The sequence below is a fragment of the Poeciliopsis prolifica genome, unplaced genomic scaffold (genome assembly GCF_027474105.1).
Source record: "Poeciliopsis prolifica strain line A6 unplaced genomic scaffold, Auburn_PproV2 SCAFFOLD006, whole genome shotgun sequence".
Lineage (NCBI taxonomy): Eukaryota > Metazoa > Chordata > Actinopteri > Cyprinodontiformes > Poeciliidae > Poeciliopsis > Poeciliopsis prolifica.
Genome location: NW_026562381.1, coordinates 11,980,369 through 12,000,756, shown reverse-complemented (window position 1 = coordinate 12,000,756; position 20,388 = coordinate 11,980,369). Strand labels below are relative to the sequence as shown.

The following is a 20,388-nucleotide window of genomic DNA, read 5'->3' as shown; positions in this document are numbered from 1 at the left end:
CATGTTCAGGTTAAGTAGTGGAGACAGCGCCACCTTGTGTGGGAACCTGGAGGAGATCCTGTCCTTCCAACAGGGACTGTGTTTAGCTTTGGAGGACTGCACCAAGTAAGTCTTATCACTGATTTATCTCTTCAAACTGTGTTTGTGGAGTTTAGTAGACCAGAAGACTACAAATGCATGTGATCATTTCTTTTTATGTACATTTAGCACTGCAAAGTTCTGCAAAGCTTCCCACATGTACATTTTTGCAATCACTTCCTTTCCTCTAGACGCCTCTGGTTGTGCGTCTTTGTACAAGTGCCACCTTGCAAAGTGTATGAATGTGTCATATCACAGTTACTGTAATGTTAAACTTGTTTACATGAACATCTAAGTTTATATGAAATGCTCTTGGAGCATTTATTCACAGCTGAAATAACTGGTGCCAAAATAAGCTCTTAAAGTTGTTTTATTCCATGATAAATGTGTATTTTTAACACAGAATATTTCATTTTTATTTTTGTGTTAAATGTTAGTATTTAAATATGAAATTAACATTTAAAAAAACAGTTTAATGTTAAACTTTGAAACGGACGTCATAAATAATGACAAGAGGAAAGTTATTTTAAATGTTTTATGGCTTTCCACATTTACTAATTCAACCGGTCCTGTGTTTCTTCCTCTTTATATTTTAAACTCTTTCTCTGATTTTCCAGAGTTGCAGAGGGGCAACAGAGAGTGGCAGGATGCTATTTAAATCTCATGAGTCAGATCAAGAGTCTGTACCTGAATTACTGTTCGAGTCATCCATCAGCCGTCTGCATCCTTACTGATCACAGGTCAGTCCCTGCACACAAAAATAGCACAGTTAGTACTGTTAAAAAAGGATTGGTATTTAACTAGGTGTCTCTGGTTTTCATTTGTTCTTTCAATTTCATAAGTTGTCTAAGGAAAGAAGTAAGTCATGTTAGTCCTTTATCATTTCATAATAAAATTTACAATTAAAGCAGAACTTCTGTATCGAGGTCACTGTCGTATCATATGAAAGGTTAAATATTTCCAGATTTTCAATATCATGCTGTAAGTTAAGTCAGATATTTTTTTTGTATTTAAATTATTCATGCATACTGCTTTTTTAAGAATGTGAAATGTGTTTGTAACAATTATTTCTTCCACAAGTTTTAGCTCTGCCTGAGGAGAGGGAGTTTTGTTTTGATCTACTTAGAAAATATACGCGCAATAAACCTAATTTTATCCAATACATTCTGCCATCCCCACAAAACTGCAATAAAATTCTGCTCCAGTAAATGACTTGCTGTATATTTCAGCAATAATAATAAACACCTTGTTACATTATTTCTTACCAGCTCATTAGCTTTTGGAAATTAAAGCTTTGTTTACAAACCTACAAGTTTTTAAACCAGTTATAAGTCAAAACCGTATTTATTTCAGTTCATCTTCATAAGTATTTTGTAGCAGCAATCTCTGACCCATATTTTCCCAATCAAAATATCGGTGTCTGCTCAGCTACCCGCTGAACTCCTTACAGAAGCAGAGGTATTACTGACCAATATTTGGTTTCAAAAGAGACGATCAACAAAGTTTTCTATCTACTAGCTTAGCATACCACTGGCAGCGTCAGTCTGCAGTCAAGTGCGCTTCTTTTAAAGATAGCTTCACGGATACCTGGTGCATTACGGTAATAGAGTAGTGGGCGACCTTGCAGGTGAAAATTTTAAAAAACTAATGCAGGAAAAATGAGGAGCATAACTGCCAGGAGTGTGAACTTATTACAGACCTATTACTTCCACCTCCATATACTATATCCATATTGAATCTGTAGACGTTCCCTACAAAAGTAAATCAAAAACTTATATATTATTGCTTTTTATTAAGTGTTTTTTTTGTTTGTTTGATTTTGTATGAGTGAAATGAGAATTTTAGATACATAACGAGACACCTTCACATTTTTTTTCATATTGTCAGAACAATTTGACCAGCACTCACTGAGTGTCTGTAATCAGAACTGTGACAATAATAATAATAATAATAATAATAATAATGAAGGAACTGGGTTCTGGTCTAAGAAAGGAATTCAAATAATTGATTTTTTTTTCTTTTTTATTACATTGCAATCAGCATTATTTTGGAATAGGCCATCTATCAAAATAATCGAAAAAGAGTTTCTCGTCATCTCTTCAAAAAATATGAGAAACACATTCCTGGAAATGAGACTGTATGATTCATCTGTATTATGAGGTACATTGTATTTCTCCAAAACCGTACAGTAAAATTATTAAACATTTTTTCTGATCATAGTCCAGGTGACTCTTCTAGCATAATCTAAAGGTTTGTTGTTACCTCTGAGGATTTTGGAGAATTTGTCCCTCCCCATCTTCAAGTGCGACTACTTCTCTTAATTCACCATGTACACATGGGATACTACATTGCCTCTGATTTTCTCTAACTTTAATATTAGAGACTTTAGCATTATATTCAAAAAAGGTACAATTGCATAAATATAAAATGTTTCCATTATAAAAATTGATAAAGTAAGTTGCATCGAGGAACGTGATATGTCCAGTAAAACAGATTTTCAGTCTTCTTAGCCTGATCTTAAGCTTTACAATGTGAATTAAGAATAAGTAGATGTTAATAGTATCAACAATAATCTTTATTTGTAATGCACTTTACAATGATAAAAATCTAAGTGCTACAATCAATAAGACAAGTAAACATTGTACTGAACAGAAATGTCCTCCAAAACCTATTTAATTATGGAGATGAACAAAATATTCTTCTGCAGCGAACTTGAATAAGAAGATGCATAAAAACAACATATAGCTCAGTCAACTTAACACCTTAGAGTACCAAGATAGTATTTCAATTTAGTCTGAACACAAAGACAAACACTATCAACTCATAAACACCTGCAGGGACACCTTGGACTCTGAAAGCAGATATGAAACAGAATATTATAACATGGCTGGCCTACAAACTGGATCTTTGAAAATATATAGAAACCAGTAAGGATGAAACAAAGACAACTCGCTATACATCAGTAGCAAAACTGCAGTTTTAAAATAATCAATAAACATCCCATTTGTCCCCCTAATCCGCCTCCCCGATACAATCGCCCATTGACAGAAGAAAGAATATTTGCTATTGAGTATTTTACATTCTATTTCAACTCTGGACAGAAAAGAGAGATCAACTCAAAGACGGCATCTGAACTCTTGAATATCTTTCTACGTTATTTTTTTTTATTTTTTATTTTGCCATCGTCGTTTCTGGGGTCAGTCGTTCACAGTGATGTGAACGTAAAATAATCCATCACGGGTGTCCATATTGTAGCCGCTCCCGTACATTCTGCACTGCAAGCGAATCTCCTTGTTCCTGGTGAGGTTGGCGAACTTGACGCCCACCAGAGGCTGCAAGTAATTGGACTGCAGCCTTTTACCGTAGTAGGGGTAGTACTGCATAGGAAAACCGCCGATGCCCCCAAAGCCAAAGTACTTGACCTCTCCGACCAAGCCGTCATCTCGCTTCCACCTGTTCGTGCAGTGAACGGGGACGACGTTGTCCAAGGGTTTGCCTGACAGCTCATCTGGAAGCTTAACGCTCGAGGTAGGAGGTTTTGGTCTGTAATCGATGACTCTGTTGATCTTGAGTAGGAGGCACGGCTTTCCCTCCTTAAAGCCAAAGGTGTCGTCGGTTTCCCCGGAACATTCTTGAAGCACCTTTCTGCTGAAGCGGCAACTTTTTTTCTGTTTTGTTGTACCTTCGACTTCGCCGCGTTCGGTGTATGTCGTCGGGGTGGATCCACAATCCTCATATTTCAAGTCGTCAGTCTGTTTGTCATCCTGATATCGCTCAATAAACGCCTTCAAGCTCTTGACGTACTTCTCATATGAAATCGGGTTTTTCTGGCTGAAAACGATGTCAAAGTTGTGGGCATAGGGTTCGAATGACAGACCTGCGGGAAGAATTCGGTCCTGGTGTTTGGGTCTGTTGATTGGTAAAGTCTTCAGCAAGACGATAATGGTGCAGCTGAAAACCCCGATCAGGAACGCGTAGAAAAACACGTAGAACATGGATATTTTAAGCCAACTGTTCCCTGTTCGCCCACAAAACTCTCCCGTCTCTGAATTCCATATCTTTTCCATCCATTTGCCAGCCATGTTAGCTTCACAGAAATGTCCTCCCCGGTTTACGTTCTCTAAAGGCTTGACGGTTGGACAACGGTTCGACCGTTGACAGGCTGTTGCTGTTGTTTTATCTGTCTTTCACCAACAGTTTTAGGAGCTGAGGCTTCTTTTTTTCTTTTCTTTTTTTTCCCCAAGTGTCCTTCACCGGAAACACAAGCGGCCAGTTTATATCCGACTCCTCTGCGTACGCGTGAAGCTAACCGGAACTAGCTCCGTTCAAAAAGTACCACTTCCGGTCTAAAGAAACGTTTGTTTTTTTTTTTTTTTTCCAGTTTGACGAAAATTCCTTCCCGGTGAAATGAAACGCCATAATTTTCAGTTGAAACAATCAGAACATATTTGACTGTTTTATATCAAAGCTTTTCAATAGTTTATCTGAAACTTAATCATTAAGTGTTTCAATTTTTTTTTACATATCTTACTATGAGAAGCACACAATTACAAAGTTATTAAAAAAAGCCATACAATAATTGAACAATCATTTGATGAGTGCCATAGCCAAAATCAAGTAGGTTGGTCAATATTTAATTTGTTATGGTTCAGAAACAATTCTCAGCCGGTGGGTTTTTAGTCTTGAGTTATTAGTTAGGATGAGAACTTTTAACTGATCTTTGTGTGTCTTATATGTGTATCAATCAAGTTTATTTGTGTGCCACAAGTTCAAAGTGCTTTATGTCATAAAAACACAAAAATAAAGTCATTAAAAGTCACCATACTGTCAATAGTTGAGAAACCAATAAGAGACATTAAATTTTGATGAGTGCCCTTATCAAAAATCATTAATATACATCAAATATGTTGGTCAATATTCCATTTATTGTGGCTCAAAAGAAACAGGTGGATTTACAGTCTTGATTTAAAGCAGTTTTCTGGAAGTTTGTTCCAGAAGTTTGAAGTTTGGTTCTGGGGATGTAAAGCAGGCAAGAACCAGAAGACTTCACTGGTCTGTAAGGTTGATACAATAACTACATATCTTTATATATATTCATTTAAATTTCATGTATGTTTAAAAAAATATTTTGATTAGGTTTTTCAAATTTTGGGAATTTCACTTTCTTTTGTTTTGCAGTAGTCCTGCTTCTATCCAGAAGGTGTCAGTCTTTACATCTTTACATTCAAATGTCTCTTAACTTCCTCTGAGACATTACAGAACAGCTTTCTGTATAAACGTCTCTTTCTTGTCCCCTCATGGTAAAATGTTGTTTTTAGATTTAGTGTGTGTGTGTGTGTGTCAGTAAACGCTTCATAAAGGCAACATGATAAAAGAAATATGCTATGGTCCAGCCTTGATGAAATATTTAACATGGATGTGTCATATGAAGTTCTGCTTTGTGCTCACACACACAAACACTTGCTTACAAATGTTGAGTTACACAGGAAGTTGACTGTTGACAGGATATATAGAGTTGTGGTTATATTGAAAACCAGGTAGACCGGTTTTTTCACAGTAAGCACATTTGCTTTTCCTCTGCAAATGCCTTCATGTTCTGTTTTACTCATTGATTCAAATTGTTGAACCAATGAGTAACCAACTGAACACAGGATTATGTGTGACTCTCTTCTTTGGATCATGGAAACTCATTGATGTTGTTCCACTTGAAACACATAGGGAAGGTTGCAGGGAATTACACATAAGCCCCATGAAACAAATCCATGTCCTAATTTGCATCATGATTGTTCGTTGTGAGATTCTATTTTTTTCACTTGTATAATGTCATAACAATGAAGTATAGGTATTATTTGGAAGTCTCATTTACAGGGGGAGCTCATTTTAATTTGAGAGGGAAAGAATGTTGCAACATTTTGCTGAACTGTTTCATCATTTCAACAGTTTGGATTGTATTTCTTGTTGAATGCAGTATTTTAGTGAGACAAATGTTGTTATGATCAAATATTCAAACTGTTGCTGGGTATTGTTTTTCTGGATTAAGTAGGGTGTTTTCTGCAAAAATACTCATCAATATATATCTAATACTGACTAATAAGTAATAATTGTCTATACTTAGAAATTAGGTGTAATGCAAAAGAACAATTTATGTATGCATTTTCTATTAAAATTACTTTACCAGTGTAAAAATAAATACAATCTGTGATTTCTAAAGGATTCATCAATTAAATGTAAACCAAACAGTTCATTTGAATTTATTTGTTATTTATCTCTACTTTGTAGTTGTACATAAACAATAAAATGGTGTTCTTGTGTGTTCAATAGTGATGAACTGGGTAAGTTCATTGAGAGCCAGGGAGCAAGCACCTCAGGCATCCTGACCCTGACCACCAGCCTCAGTAAGCCCTTCATAAGGCTCGACAAATACCCAACACTGCTGCAGGAGCTGGAGAGACATGTGGAGGTACAGAAGAATGTATATCCAAATTATATGTCCAGTGTATTTGTGACTGAAAAAAAACCAAAAATATAACTCAAATCTTGAGTCACGCTATGCATTGGTTAGATGTTCTTTTAAAAGCTGCCAGGATTGACCTGATTTCTAACTCCTATCATTATTTGAAGTAAAACCATTTTCATTAGGGCTAAACATGGAAACATAGAAGAGAAATAGGCCTTTGTCACAGATCCTCCATTGTGCTACACAACAGTGAGTTTAGACTTTTCCACATTAAGTTTTATTTGTAAGTTGTTAAAATCTCAATTTAATTCTCATAAGGCCAAAGTAAATAGTTCCAGTTTATAGGTTGGACTTTTCCTGGATTTCCTTTCAAAGAAATGCTTGCTGGATGATGCCTTATGTTTATACAGATGTTTGTTTATTTACATCCTAGGAAGCTCATCCAGACTATGCGGACATCATAAAGGCAACAGCTGCTTTTAAGAGTCTTGTGGTAAGTCATTACTTAACCTTTCATTTATTGGCAGATCTCACTTTCATATATCCACCTCAAACCTCAGGCAGTATCTCATTCTGTCATGGTGGGTTTCATTAATCACAATATTTATCCTCTTTCGATGTTATGCTCTTAGTTCATTTCATTGATATTTAGGAAGAGTTTTGTTCCTAAATATGTCACGACGTGAAATGTTTGAATAAATTCTGGTCCAGACATCAATGTGTTTTGTATAATCTCAATAATAATAATCGTATAAAACGCATAACTTCCTCTCATCCTCCTCCTTCTTTTTTGTCACATTGTGAGACAAGTGACAGCAACGCATTGCAATGTAGTCCAGAGGGCAAGATTTTAATGAAAGTATCTGTTCCCTCTCTTTTCTACCTTGTGTTGAGTGATTACGTTGTTCCTACTGTAGGTGTGAAATGAAACGCCTTCATGAAAGAGCTGGATTAGAAACGAACGACCACATTGAACCTCAGTTAACAACAGTTTGAGGCACCATTTCCCCGGTGTGGCTCTGAGTTCCTTGTAAGAACCGAAGTGACTCACTCGTCTTTTCAACAGAGCTTCACAGGAAACTGGACCCAAAACAGAAAAAAAAACAGCATCAGACAACTCTAGCTTGTTTCATTTGCAAGTTAGATTTTTCTTTTGTGTCTTGAATGTGCGGTTGGGTGGGCAGGCGCTCAAGAAGATCTATGTAGAGCAGCGTTCACAGAATTGATGGAAAGTCAAAGATGTTGCATTGTCATTTTTTCTGTCTGATGAGGGAGAGTCCCTGTGTAGTACCTGAAAAAGTGAGCTTCTTCATACAGCGTACACATTTTAGCAAATTAATAAAAAGAAAAAAAACATCCCAGTTTTATTGTTCGAAGTAAAATTCAAGGTCAAATCATTGCTGCTAATTTCTCAAGAAACCTTTAGTGACTCAATAGAAAATTCTTAGAAAATACGTATCCTTTTAAGAATACCATCACTTTTTTAATGCAGTTGTTTGTGTGTTTAGTCCCAGTGTCAAGACCTGAGGAAGCGCAAGAACCTGGAGCTGCAGATCCTGTCAGAACCAGTGCGGGGCTGGGAGGGAGACAGCATGAAGAGCCTGGGACAAGTGGCCTATACGTCTCAGGTCCATGTGAGAAATGGGGTCAGTGAGGTAAGAGCAGAGTTTGGACTGGTGCAGTACGGAATGGTTACTTTGATATTTTTGCAAGAACTTTGTAATTTCTTTCATGCTGTTCGACTGTTCATATAAAATTTCTGTTCTATATTAAAAGATGAAACTTCAAAAATGTATAACATGCATCCTGTAAAAGGAACCTGGAAAAACAGACTAAGCAGATCTGTTCAGTTAAAATTTTTTTATAAAAATTAAAACGGTTCCTTGCTGCTGAAGTGTACACACCAACTCTTCGTTAGCAAACCGTAAAATCCTATTCTATGTTCCTTTCTTTGGTAGTACTCTATCAGCTATCTGTCACCTAACATTTGTGTACCCTAAAGTTAAGTCTCAAGAGGTATTAGAGTGTGAGGACAAGCATTTTTAAACCACTTAAAAATGTATATTTTCCTCTCATTAAGTCAATTTTTATTGACTTTAGTAAAAAAAAAAAAAAAAAAAAATTATGCCCACACCGGAAATTGTGGTCACCAGATCTTGTGTGCAGCAGATAGTATATGGTCTGTTAGGGATAAGAACAATGTTTAGGTGGCATTGTTTTGTTTAGGTCCACTTTATATTATATCCCTATTCAGATCCAGGAGATATTGACCAAAGTGAATATTGCTCAGTAGGTTTTTCCAGTGTCTGTGGATGCAATGCACAAAATTCTGTCCCACTTTGCTGCAACAGTAATTTATCCCACAAGTATCGCATAGAAACCTAAACAGGCCACACGCAGAGGGTAAGGCAAGCGCTGCTTTCTTGTGGGGTTTCTGTGTAGGGGGTCGACAGCCAGGCCGTGGTTGGAAGACAGCCCAATGCAGATATTTAGTTTCAGTCTCTTTTAGTCATGCCCAACCACTTTCCAACCACATTTGCTGGAATTAATTGTTTTGTTTTTTTGTGGTTTTCTCAACATGGTTGATTTCCCAAACGTGCAACACTTAACCATTCTGCCAATCGTGTACAAGCTAACAGAGAATAAGGTTTGCTAATTTGAGCAGAAGTTGTGGTTTTGCTTTGGCAGGTGAAGCCCTCATGTGCACAGTTCTGCCAAGCACCACACTAAGCTAGTCAGACGTTTCCTTCATAGTTCTGGGAAAGTCTGGAATTGTATTTGACCAATTTCCTGGCCAAATTATGAATAAACAAAAATTTTATTGAATTGTTTCTTGTCTTTGTTTATAATGAAATTACATTCTTATTCTTGGATTTAACCTTGATTCTGACATTTTGGTTTTTGACTTGCTGGTTGAATGCATCAGACTCATCCAAGATTTAAAAAAAATTATTTTGCTGCTTTTTGGACTTTGGACAACTTCAAATTCAGATTGCATTGGCTCTGTGGCCAATATACTGGGTCTGGTTATAATACTGAACAATGCAGATAAAGGTTCAATAAAAAAAATAAATAAAAAAAACACTTTTAAAGTATTGTCTTCTTTTAGAAATGTTTACAGATTAAATAAACATACAATAAAGCACATGCAAAAACATCTGCAAAATGATGTCAATCACCTTCTGAAAATTCGAAGCCAGTTTCTTACTGTGTTGTCTGGTGTTTTCTGGAACATACAAATAAAACTACTCATAAAGCAGTTAAATAAAATTAGATTTTCCTATATTTTAATGTCCAAAATCCTAGAATTGGAGTAATACAGAAGCTTCGAGTTAAAAAAAGACATGTAGAAATCCTTTACTTACCTTTCAGACACTCTTGTCTGAGCAACAAGAAGAAGAAAAAAAGTTTTTTGTCCTACGTGATGTCAATACGTCCAGCATGATGTCTTATTTGTCTTCCTTTCAGGAAAAAGAGGAGCGCTATCTTATGCTTTTCCCAAATGTCCTAGTTATGCTGTCTGCTAGTCCCCGGATGAGTGGCTTTATTTATCAGGTGAGACACAATGTACTTTGTATGTACTTTTATAAGAGTATACTGAGAAAATTCTATATTATTTTTAATGGAAATCAGAAAGCATTTTTTACGTGTAACTAAATCTGGATTTAGTTACACCGCCCATTGCTCTCAAAAGGGATCTCTTTAGGCAAACATATTTATGCATGTAGGTGCATTTTAATGCCATATGTTAAAATAATATGAGGTTTGATGGGAAATTTATTCAAAGTGTACATGTATTTTTTTCTCTGAGCTCGAAAACCTGCTAATCTCCCGTTAAATGATGCCATATTTGTATGAAAATGCACTTGCAGGCTGAACAGCAGAGTTAAGTAAGTGTATGTATGTGCATGTGTTACAAGTTTGACCTTGTCTGCAAATGCCTAGAGGCTTTCATTGGAGGCAGTGTGATGGTGTGGGGGCACGTCTTCCCCACTGACAAAAAACATTGTACCGATCACAATTTTTCTCACTTTTGATGCAACGTTCATATTTGTTTCCTTTTTCTCTGTGGCTTTTGTCCAATTCAGGGAAAGCTCTCGCTGACAGGCACCACAGTAACAAGACAAGTAGAAGATGGAGAAAGTTCTCCTCATGCATTTGACATCACAGGTTTGCATCTGACATACTGGGGAAAAATGTCTTCCTGACTTTGGGCTTCCAGCAACTATTTGGATAAATATGGAGTTGTTCTTATGACCAGATTTAAGTCCTACTCTAACTCTAAGCTAAATGGTGTCTGTGCTATAGCAGGAGCACAAAACAAAGCCTGCAACTCATCTTAAATTTGCTTATTTTATCTGTAACCTTGCAGCGATAATGGACTCGTCAACAGTTTGCAGCACTTTTTTGCAAGATTTGACTTTAATGTAATTTTGATTTAGTTTTCTACAACTTCTTTCCTGAAACACTGATAGTTTAATTAGTGAGGAGGAGAAAATCCAAGCGAAAGCAATCTACATTGTTGATTCACTCCTACACTTCCTAAATCCTCTATTTCTTTTTTCGATTGTGGTTGATTTTATCTGTCGGTCTAATTAGTTGTTTATGTCACGTCACACTTTCTCTGAAGGAACTCTGTTTTCCTAGTTTCTTTTGTTCTTTTTTTTTTTTTTGTAGGAGGCATGATCGATTGCTTTTCAGTGTACTGCAGCAGCGCTCAAGACTTGCAAGAGTGGCTGGAGCACCTGCAGCCTTACACCAAATCAGGAAGTCCTCCAAGCACCATTTCAAAGGTCAGGACTCCCACTCACACCGGCAGACACATTCACTATATTAAGTCAAAACAACACTCAGAGTGAACCTCACACCTTATTTAAAGTGTGAAACACCCTGCGTTAGTCCAAAGATGACGAGCACCAAACCACTTTGATAAATCTCATACGTCTGCTTTGACATTCGTCTGCAGACTGTAGATGGGAAGCCGCTGAGCACAGTCGGCACTCCCACACATCTTCCCCACCTGAGTGGCCCGAGCGCCGTCAGCCGGGGTCCCCTGGAGCCGCCAAAAACCAGCAAGCCGTGGACCCTCAGCTGCCTGCGTCCCGCTCCGCCTCTTAAGCCCTCTGCTGCGCTGGGCTACAAAGAGGTAGGAACCTGCAGAACTGCACAAACAAACCCACACCAGTTTCTCATAATCAGTCATGCAATACTGTGGTAGTCAGAACCTGCAAGAAGTCCCCCTCCTCTACACGTCCACCTTTCCAGCTCTTAAATTGTCTCAGATTAATTCATACTGTGGGGGTCCTGGGCTTTTTTCATGCTTACATTTCCAGCAAATGCACAATTATTCCCCACCTTCAGTGACTGGTATCCAGATGATTTCAGTCAAGAAAAGGGTTGAACTTTTGAGATAGTCCGTTATCCAAACCTATGTTTCAATCTGTTTGTCATTGCGTAAATGGAAAAGCTTCGAAGCAAACATAGGTGTCACCGAAATGTGGTAGAAGGTGATGTTTATTCCAGTAACGTCTGCCTGGTCATCAAAAGTGTGACTGGCATTCGAGAGCATTGAGTTCACTGGTAGTTATGAATTACTTGGTTTTTGATGTGAGATGATGCTTGATTTGTGGTCCACGTGGGCGGTGGAAGCTTTCATAAGTCAGCACTTTCTGCTAAAACTTTCAGTTGTTGCACATTCCTACCACAGAATCTGACACTGAGCAGAAAACCTTCTGTTCCCTTATGTGTCTTTTTTCCCAAGAGTCTCCCCAACTTTTAAAATGCAAATCATTTATACTTCTGCACCTCCTCAACTTTTTTTTTATTTTGGAGTCAAAGCAAGCAGAAGCCTCAGTGTTTTTTTTTTCCTCTCCCACAAAGATTGTATCTGTCGTCTTCTGAATTCATATGACTTTTTCCTTACCATTTATATTCTCTGAATGCATCACCACAACAAGTTGGCACGTTGCATAGCATATCTAAAAGAAAAAGGCAAGCATTTGCAAATTGTCCAAACTGGCGTGTTTATAAACTAATGCCTGTTAATTAGTCAAATTTACTCCTGATGTTCTAATTGAAACATCTGGATAAGAGCAACTAATGACCTGGAACACTGACCTTTTAATTATACTGATAGAAAGAAAATGGGGAAAATAAGAGAAGTTTGGTTTGTTTTAATTTCTTACTTACCCATGTAAATATACGGCAACATTTCTGCAATGTAAGTTTTTTTTTTTTTCTTTTTCTGGTTTTTAAATTTTCTAAGAATCAGAATTTTGGGTTGTCTTAGCTGTAAGCAGCAATCATCAAAATCAGCAGACATAAACAGCTGATATATATCACTCCATGCATATTGATTCTATGTGACTTAAGTTTTGTATGAACTCCTGACTTACTGAAATACGTGGAAAATATGCCAAATAGCTGGCTTCAGGTATAAATGTATTACTCTTATTTTTGTGAAACTAGGGTACTGTGTCTTTTGTGTGTCCAGATGAATAACAGCACAATAATTTCTAGGGCACTTTGTGGTTCAGCCATCGTTTGAGCTCACCTAGAGCTAAATAGCAAATGCACAGAAGACTTTAAGAGGATTGTTTCTGCACAGTCGTCACTTTGTTGCTGGTGGTGTTTTTTGACACAACCATCGACTGTGGAGGTCTTGTCTGTGCAGTCGTAGCTCTTTTAAACCAAGAAGCCGCAGCAATTTGGACAGCAAACGCTCATCTGACAGCAAACACATCGAGTGTAGGAAGCGTGGGACTCACAGATGTGCTTGCACCAATTATGAAGCATAAGAGGGGGGTTGCAAGTGTACTGATCAAAAAACAAAAGCTTAATCTTAGCTTTGCTCATCGAAGATTCTCGTCCTGGCTGTAATTGGTTGTTTTTGGCCAGGAGCGGTGCATTTCCTCAGCTCAGGAAGGAGATGGAGGAGATCGATCTTTGCACATGACAAACTGTCATGACATGCTCACAGTTTTAGCAAATATTTAAAGAACATACTCTTTATAAAAGTTACATACTGTGACTTTAAACAACATTTTTATTCCTTTTCACTCGCTAACAAATCAAATCGTGTAAACCTACTTATGCTCTTGACAAGTATTGGCACTTTTACTGAGGATGAGTGCGAAAACCTTTAAATAAATGGTTGCTCTGGATTGTTAGTGACCCTAACATGCCACCCTGTATGGTGCTAAAGTGGCATTAAACTTTTTTTTTTCTATGGATGGTGGCAAGATAAACTTGGGTTCCCGTTCAACGTCTTTTATCACAGTTTCAGTTATTTTAAACGTTTTAAATATCATCTACAGTCACTCAACTGTGACTGTAGATGAGTCTGAGTTTGGGTAAAGAGTAACATTTCCTGTCGCTGTTTATTTATCTACTGGAAAATATGCCTTGATTGTCATATTCATTATAATGGAAAATGACCTCATGTCATTTCAACATGAAAGTATTGATCTGTCATCAATAGTTCCTGAAGAAATGAGAACTCTTAAAAAGAAATGCTTTTTCATCATTTTAGTTGGTTATTACTTTTGTTGCAGCTACGACTGGTTTTATAAATAACTTATAACTTTATAAATAAAGATCCACCCATGTCTGCTTTACTTTTACTCATTTTGATTAGTTGTGAATCAGACACAGAAAAACTGAAAGTCATCGATAAAGTTAATCACATCATATTAACTACTAACAATAAAAAAAATGTGAATATTTTATTTTACAGGAACTGTTCGGGAGTGTGACCTATCTGTGACCTCAGTACATTTTTTACATAAAATTTTCCTAATGTTCTTTTTTCAGGATTAAAGCACATTTTACATTTGAGTACATTAATTCACTGAATGAATGTGATTAAAGGTTAGATATGTCAGATTTGTTTATGGTGAGATTATGTTGCTGTGTTTGGCCTCAGTATTACTGTTAACTTATGTTGCTTTTTTCAGCCTCTTCTGTTTTTATCCCATATATTTGAATTGTTTCCCTTGTTGTGTATGCTTCATAAATAAAAATTGACTAATTTGACAGTCAACTCGACGCAGGTAAACATGAAAACGTCTCAACGTTTAAAATCAGTCGTCAAATTCAAAACAACTTCAAAATACCTTGTTTTTTTTAGTAATATTCAGGTAAAAATAGATGAAAATTGCATTTTTTCTTTACTCAAATGTTAAGTTTTTCACCCTGTTCTGCAAAAACAGTAGGTTTGATCCATTAAGGGTGTTTTGAAATGTTCTCTCTCATCGCACCCTTCACTCATTGTAATGTTTCATGCACATTTTTTCCCCTTTTTTCTCTTTTTTCCGCTCTGCCTTCTTTAGAGGATGTCTTATATCATGAAGGTAAGGTTAGACGTGTCTCTGTTTCTGTGTGTGTGCTTGTGGGTAAAAATGTGGGCAGGGGGAGGTGGGATGGGAGTTGCCTGTATGCGAGTGTGTTGAGCTGACATGCCATTGCTCTGTTTTGCTTCACTTCTTCTCTTTTATTGTCTCATCATGTTGGTTTCCTGTTTTCTGTGGCCCCTGCGAGTTTTCTCTTCCCTCCATTCCCTGCAAGAAGTCAGCCAAACACTAAGATACTTTTTTTTTTTTTTTGCCCTTCATCTTTTGAAATCAATTTCTGACGCACCGGAGCAATAAAGTTCCACCTGAGAAGCTTCTTTTCTGGAAAGCTCAGTCGGGTCTGTCCCTCAGCAATGAATTTTTTTTGACACAGGCAAATAAGTGCAATACCTATTTTGACATCATAGAATAAAGGATGAGTTTTTAGGTGGCTTTTGAAAGAAAGGAAAGAAAAAGCGGGAGCTGAGTTTTCCGTGTGTCGTCTATACGCCATAATCTTTCAAATCATTTACCAAGCAGCCTAAGGCATAATTTGTCAAACATATTAGTCATATCTTCTGCTTAAAGGTGACACATAGTCATTTTTGCCCATTTTGGCATCTTTAAGCTGCTTTTTACAAGAACAGGAGTTGGGAAAGCACAAGAATACTGCAGTTTTAACTATAGGTAGCTAAACCACATTATTCATCTTAAATAGTTTTGACCCTCTAACTTTAAAAACAATGAGCCTTCATGGCAAGACTGAAATCTCTATGCATCTCAATATATTAAATGCCCTTAAATATGTTAACTTTTTCAGTAATTTGATTCAAAATTCACATAATATAGATTCAGTAGAAGCAAGTGATATGTTCCAGTTATTTTCTGTTTATTTTGATGATTATTCCTCTCAGCAAATCGAAACCCAAGATTCAGTATCTTAGAAAATTTTAATATTACAGAAAACCTACAAAACAAAAGTATTTTTCAGGAAAAGTCATCCTACAATTTAAATGAATGACATTCTTCACACAGAAGATAACCCAAAACATAAGTGCTGCACTCAAACATTGTTAAGTGTAAGGAAAAAATGCAGAAGAATTGGAGATCAATGCAGCTTTTAGTCGGTATGAATCAAGCTCATTTGAAAGTCTGAGGGTCATTGAGGTGAGTTATTAAAGAGATATTCCTCACTGATGTACTCAGGAAGTTTTACTTGTTGGATTGGATTGTTGGAGCTTAAGAAGCTCCTGAACTCGAAAAAACATCAGAAGTAAAATCCACACGATTAAAATCCTTTCTTTTATTGGTTAAAGCTCTTTTCATCACCTTACTCTATTGAGTTATTGTTTTTTTCAGCACTTTGGTTTTAAACAACCCCACTGTTTTTAAAAGTGCTTTATAAATAAATTTGACATTGACAAAGCCGTAAGCCAAAAGCCATTCAGTGAAAATAAAAGCTTGTTGCAGATCAATCTTCGCTCAATGAATGCAAAAGAGTTTCATGATTTGAATTGAATTACTGAAATCACATTCTGAAAATTGCTGTCCAGTTTGAAGTGTTTCTAAATAATGGGGCATGGAGCAAATTGCTAAATGTAAAGAACTAAGACAGAAGGATCTCCATGAGTTCAAGGTCTGCTCTACTCAGGACAGGAATAACACGTCACACAATGACTAAACAGGTTTTTTGGTTAATTACGTCACACCTCTGGTTTTTATATGTTTCGCAGAGAAACTATTTTTATGAATGATTTCAAATTAAATGAAAACTAAGTAGTAAAGCAAAACCCTCATTCATGAAACTAGTTAGATTTTTAAAAAAATAACACTGAATCTTAAGTTTTTACTTCAAATGCTTGGCTGAGACTGTAGAGATACAGCTTTGGTAGTTCAGTTACTTTTATTTTCCTGCACTTATATTTTTGAACGCACATGATATAACCTATAGAAATTATTAGATCTTATTTGAAACCCTTCCAAGCAGGTTGCATTTTACCTCAGAGACGTTTTCCTGCCAGTTTGGTCTCGGTTAACTCATGCTTGCTGCCTTGTTTGTTGATGGTTCTCTTGTTTCTTCACTGTGTGTACATTCGGGATGCAAATCCCCAAAAAGCTTGCATTGCGTTTTGAACTGACGCCTCATGTTTCAGCCGTGTGTAGAGCTGAGACGTTTGTGTTCACAAAGATTCATTGAGTTTGTTTTTTGTGCTCCTGCAGGACTCCAGTAAGAGCCCAAGGCCGATAAAAAAGTTCCTGCCAGGCAACAGGAAGAAAGACCGCAAGCCCTCTGATGACGAGTTTCAGATAAGAAAAAGTAAGTTTCACCCTGAACAAGAACTGCTTCTAAATTTCAAATAATTCATGTTTATATTTCACTGCCTAAACTTTCTTGCTTGCACTGAATTTATCATGAACAAGTTATTTAAAAAAAAAACAATCTTAAAAATCATAATGCATTTTCAATCTTGACTTTGCTCAGATTTTCTTGTTTTAATTGTAGAAAAAGTAAAATTTGTCTTTTTATTTTATAAAATTTTCACTCCCGTTTAATTCCAAAATTTTCCTTGCAAAATAATTGCATGCATTTCAAACCATAGACCTCCCCAGCATGTGACATTAGACATCCATATGTGATGTACCAACTAACTTACTCACTTTTTAGTGACCTGGCAACACCCAGTTGAGTAACTCCCGCGATAACTGCTTAAAAATAAAAAACGTCAGGAAAACGGTGTAGAAAGCAGAAAAAGGTCACACCACCAGTTTGACAGAATTTCAGATATTTAAAACCATTAAAAAAAAAAGACGGATCAATAATTATTGATATGGACTCATAAAAAGCTGATATCGTTTTTCAGCCATATCATCCAGCCCTGCCCCACCTGCTGGATTCACAATATTTTTGATTAATAATACAGTGAAACCTTTCCTGACACAGTAAACTCATGTCATGCACCCTGCTGAGCAGCATTCTCTCTCTTGTTTTGCATTTTCTAAAAGGTATGAAGTGTTTCTCCGATTGCTAAATAACGGTCATATCTCAACAGGCACAGCTGCTCTGGAGGAAGACGCTCAGATACTTCGGGTGATTGAGGCTTATTGCACAGGAGCCAGCCTGCACCAAACCACCACAGGTGTGTGTTGCCGGTTCACACACTGATACATCAAAAATGATTTTGGGGGTCTTAAAGGCATCAACGTAGCTCATGTGTTCATTTGTGTGTGCATGCACAGCGGTACGGAAAGAGTGTGTCCCTCAGGTTCTCCTGCCTGAAGAAGAGAAAATAATCGTGGAGGAAATTAAGAGCAACGGACAGACAGTTACTGAGGAAAAGTAAGCTTGTTGTTGCATCTGAAGAATAAGCTTTGAGAATATTTCGGCATAAATATTTACTTGCAGTTGGATTCACCAATCAAATATGTATCCATTAAAGACAAAATCAGCTTCATGTATAAAATAAATAGAATGAAATGTTTAGCTGGCTAAAACAAGCTCAACATTTTACTTCTTCTGGCATGAAATAAATGCTTTTATATTTTAACTTGTAGGAGCCTGGTTGACGCAGTTTATGCTTTAAAGGACGAGGTTCATGAGTTAAAAAAGGTAAGTTGGAACACTTGTAATAAATGCTAAATTATTTATTACAGGAACATGCTGAGTCGTATTAACTACCTGAAAGTTAGTTAATACGACTAAATGTACAAACTGCTAATAGAAATTATCATTTTAAGCACTTCCTCGGTTTGATTTAATTGATGTTTTGTTTGGTTTTTTGTGTGTTTTTAGATCTGTACATTAACCAGATTATCAAAAATTGAGTTAATGAAAGTTGGAAAATGTTAGCCAAGAAAGTAGAACGGTTAGTTTTGATCCCTCTGCTTGGTGGGAGGGGGTTTAATGCAAACACCTGTCAATTATAGAACGTTTTTGAATTTTCAGAACAAGTAACTTATTACCAGATTAGAAAAACATTTATGCAAACTTTCTACATAATGCAGAAATACAAAAATAGCCTTGCTATTTCTGCAATACATAAATAGAAATGTATTGGAGGACAGTACATTGGTTTCCTCTCATCATCTATTTTACTACATTGTGTCATAAAGTTATTTTAAATCTGTCACATAAAGAATATTATGTTATCAAATTGTGTGTGTGTTTTGTTTATTTATTAGTTTTTTTTTCTTTACTTATGATAATCATTTTTGGAATCTCATCCCAATCCATGCCGAGTTTGACTATGAAATGTCCTTTTGTGTTGCATTCACTAAAGACAATTATTTGGTTCAGGTAAGATTCGTAGATTCTCACCAGAACTCAAATGAAAACATCTGAACTGTGGAGCTCAATAAAAACTGAAGAGTAAATGAAAACGAGGCCTCTTGGTTTTAATCCGTCACATTGTTATTTTTCTTTTTTCAAACACACAATAATTCGCTTGAGCTGAACTATTTCATCAATATAAATGCCTCCACTGTTACTACGAAATTGAATCTCCCCTCATTTCTATTTGTTGATGCTTAACCAGAAGGAAGGAGACAGACAGTGAACTAATCTCTCACTGTTTTGACTTTATACAAGTTTCTACCACCAGCTTCTCGGTACTGTAACCAACATGTTGGCAGTCGAAACAGCTGGTGGTAAAATGAGTTCTGACTCCAAACCAGCAATGAACCCACTTTTGTGGAAACCCCCCTGTGTGAAGACAACAGGATGCTGGTCGATCTCACATGGGTTTGGTCTTCCCTGTCTAGAAAACGCTTCAGAGATTTAAATGTAAATCGGACCTCTCAGGCACTGCGATCTGATTTAGGGAAGCCTGGCTTCCCACAATGCAACACGGCAGCAGTAGGGAATTCAGATCTCCACAACCAATAAGTAAAATTTGTGAATCCAATAATTATGTTCTCATTTGTTCTCATTTTGTTAGTCAAATCATTTCAAGAGATCCAACTTTTAAAGTGCATTTTCTGTTTTTTGGTAACATTTTATGTCCAGGAATGTGCATAAGAGTGACCCTTTTAATGCAGCTTTCAGTACAACCTGGCATCGAGAAAAGCTTTCCTGCAACTTCTGGGTGCAACTCTTTTCCAACACAGAAATAAGGAGCCATGTTGTAATGACACAAAGGCTGAGCTTTAAGGCGTTAAATCACAAATTCAGTTTCTTTTAAGTCATATTGCATATATATATATGATTTTTAGAATAGTTGAAGGTAACAGTTACTTGATTGTGCTGTAAAATGACATTTGTGTCTGTAAAATGCACCTGTAAAGGGCTGTGAATGCCTTTGCCAGAGCATTAGAAATTATGGAAATCTGAGACAAACCAGTTACTGACAAACATTACCATCTGAGCCTTCACTCTGTTATTATTCCCCCCTGTGTTTCACAGGAGAATAAGTGGATGAAGCAGTTTCTGGAGGAGGAGCAGAAGTCTCGCAAAGAGCTGGAAAGATTGGTGAGAAAGCTGAGCAAGCAAAAGAACGACTGCGGCTGGGAGGACAGCAGCCATTAGGA

The 20,388-nt window shown here is 36.7% G+C and overlaps 2 protein-coding genes across 4 annotated transcripts in view; one reads left to right on the top strand and one right to left on the bottom strand.

Moving 5' to 3' along the window:
* The window catches only part of LOC129360354 (rho guanine nucleotide exchange factor 6-like), a 34,082-nt gene extending 13,694 nt beyond the window's left edge, over positions 1–20,388 (top strand). For 2 of the 3 annotated variants that reach the window (XM_055030525.1, XM_055030527.1), the window contains exons 8-22: positions 10–105; positions 696–818; positions 6,400–6,538; positions 6,969–7,028; positions 8,044–8,190; positions 10,004–10,090; positions 10,624–10,705; positions 11,213–11,328; positions 11,502–11,681; positions 14,866–14,886; positions 17,086–17,182; positions 17,916–18,002; positions 18,103–18,202; positions 18,418–18,472; positions 20,264–20,388. In XM_055030525.1, the coding sequence (XP_054886500.1) occupies positions 10–105; positions 696–818; positions 6,400–6,538; positions 6,969–7,028; positions 8,044–8,190; positions 10,004–10,090; positions 10,624–10,705; positions 11,213–11,328; positions 11,502–11,681; positions 14,866–14,886; positions 17,086–17,182; positions 17,916–18,002; positions 18,103–18,202; positions 18,418–18,472; positions 20,264–20,386 (1,513 nt within the window). In that variant the 3' untranslated portion in view covers positions 20,387–20,388. The remainder of the gene's footprint in view (positions 1–9; positions 106–695; positions 819–6,399; positions 6,539–6,968; positions 7,029–8,043; positions 8,191–10,003; positions 10,091–10,623; positions 10,706–11,212; positions 11,329–11,501; positions 11,682–14,865; positions 14,887–17,085; positions 17,183–17,915; positions 18,003–18,102; positions 18,203–18,417; positions 18,473–20,263) is intronic. The other variant, XM_055030526.1, reaches the window with a different exon arrangement.
* LOC129360355 (sodium/potassium-transporting ATPase subunit beta-233-like) lies at positions 2,636–4,437 on the bottom strand. Its single transcript, XM_055030528.1, has one exon. The coding sequence runs from the start codon at positions 4,158–4,160 to the stop codon at positions 3,276–3,278; it is 885 nt and encodes a 294-aa protein (XP_054886503.1). The 5' UTR covers positions 4,161–4,437; the 3' UTR covers positions 2,636–3,275.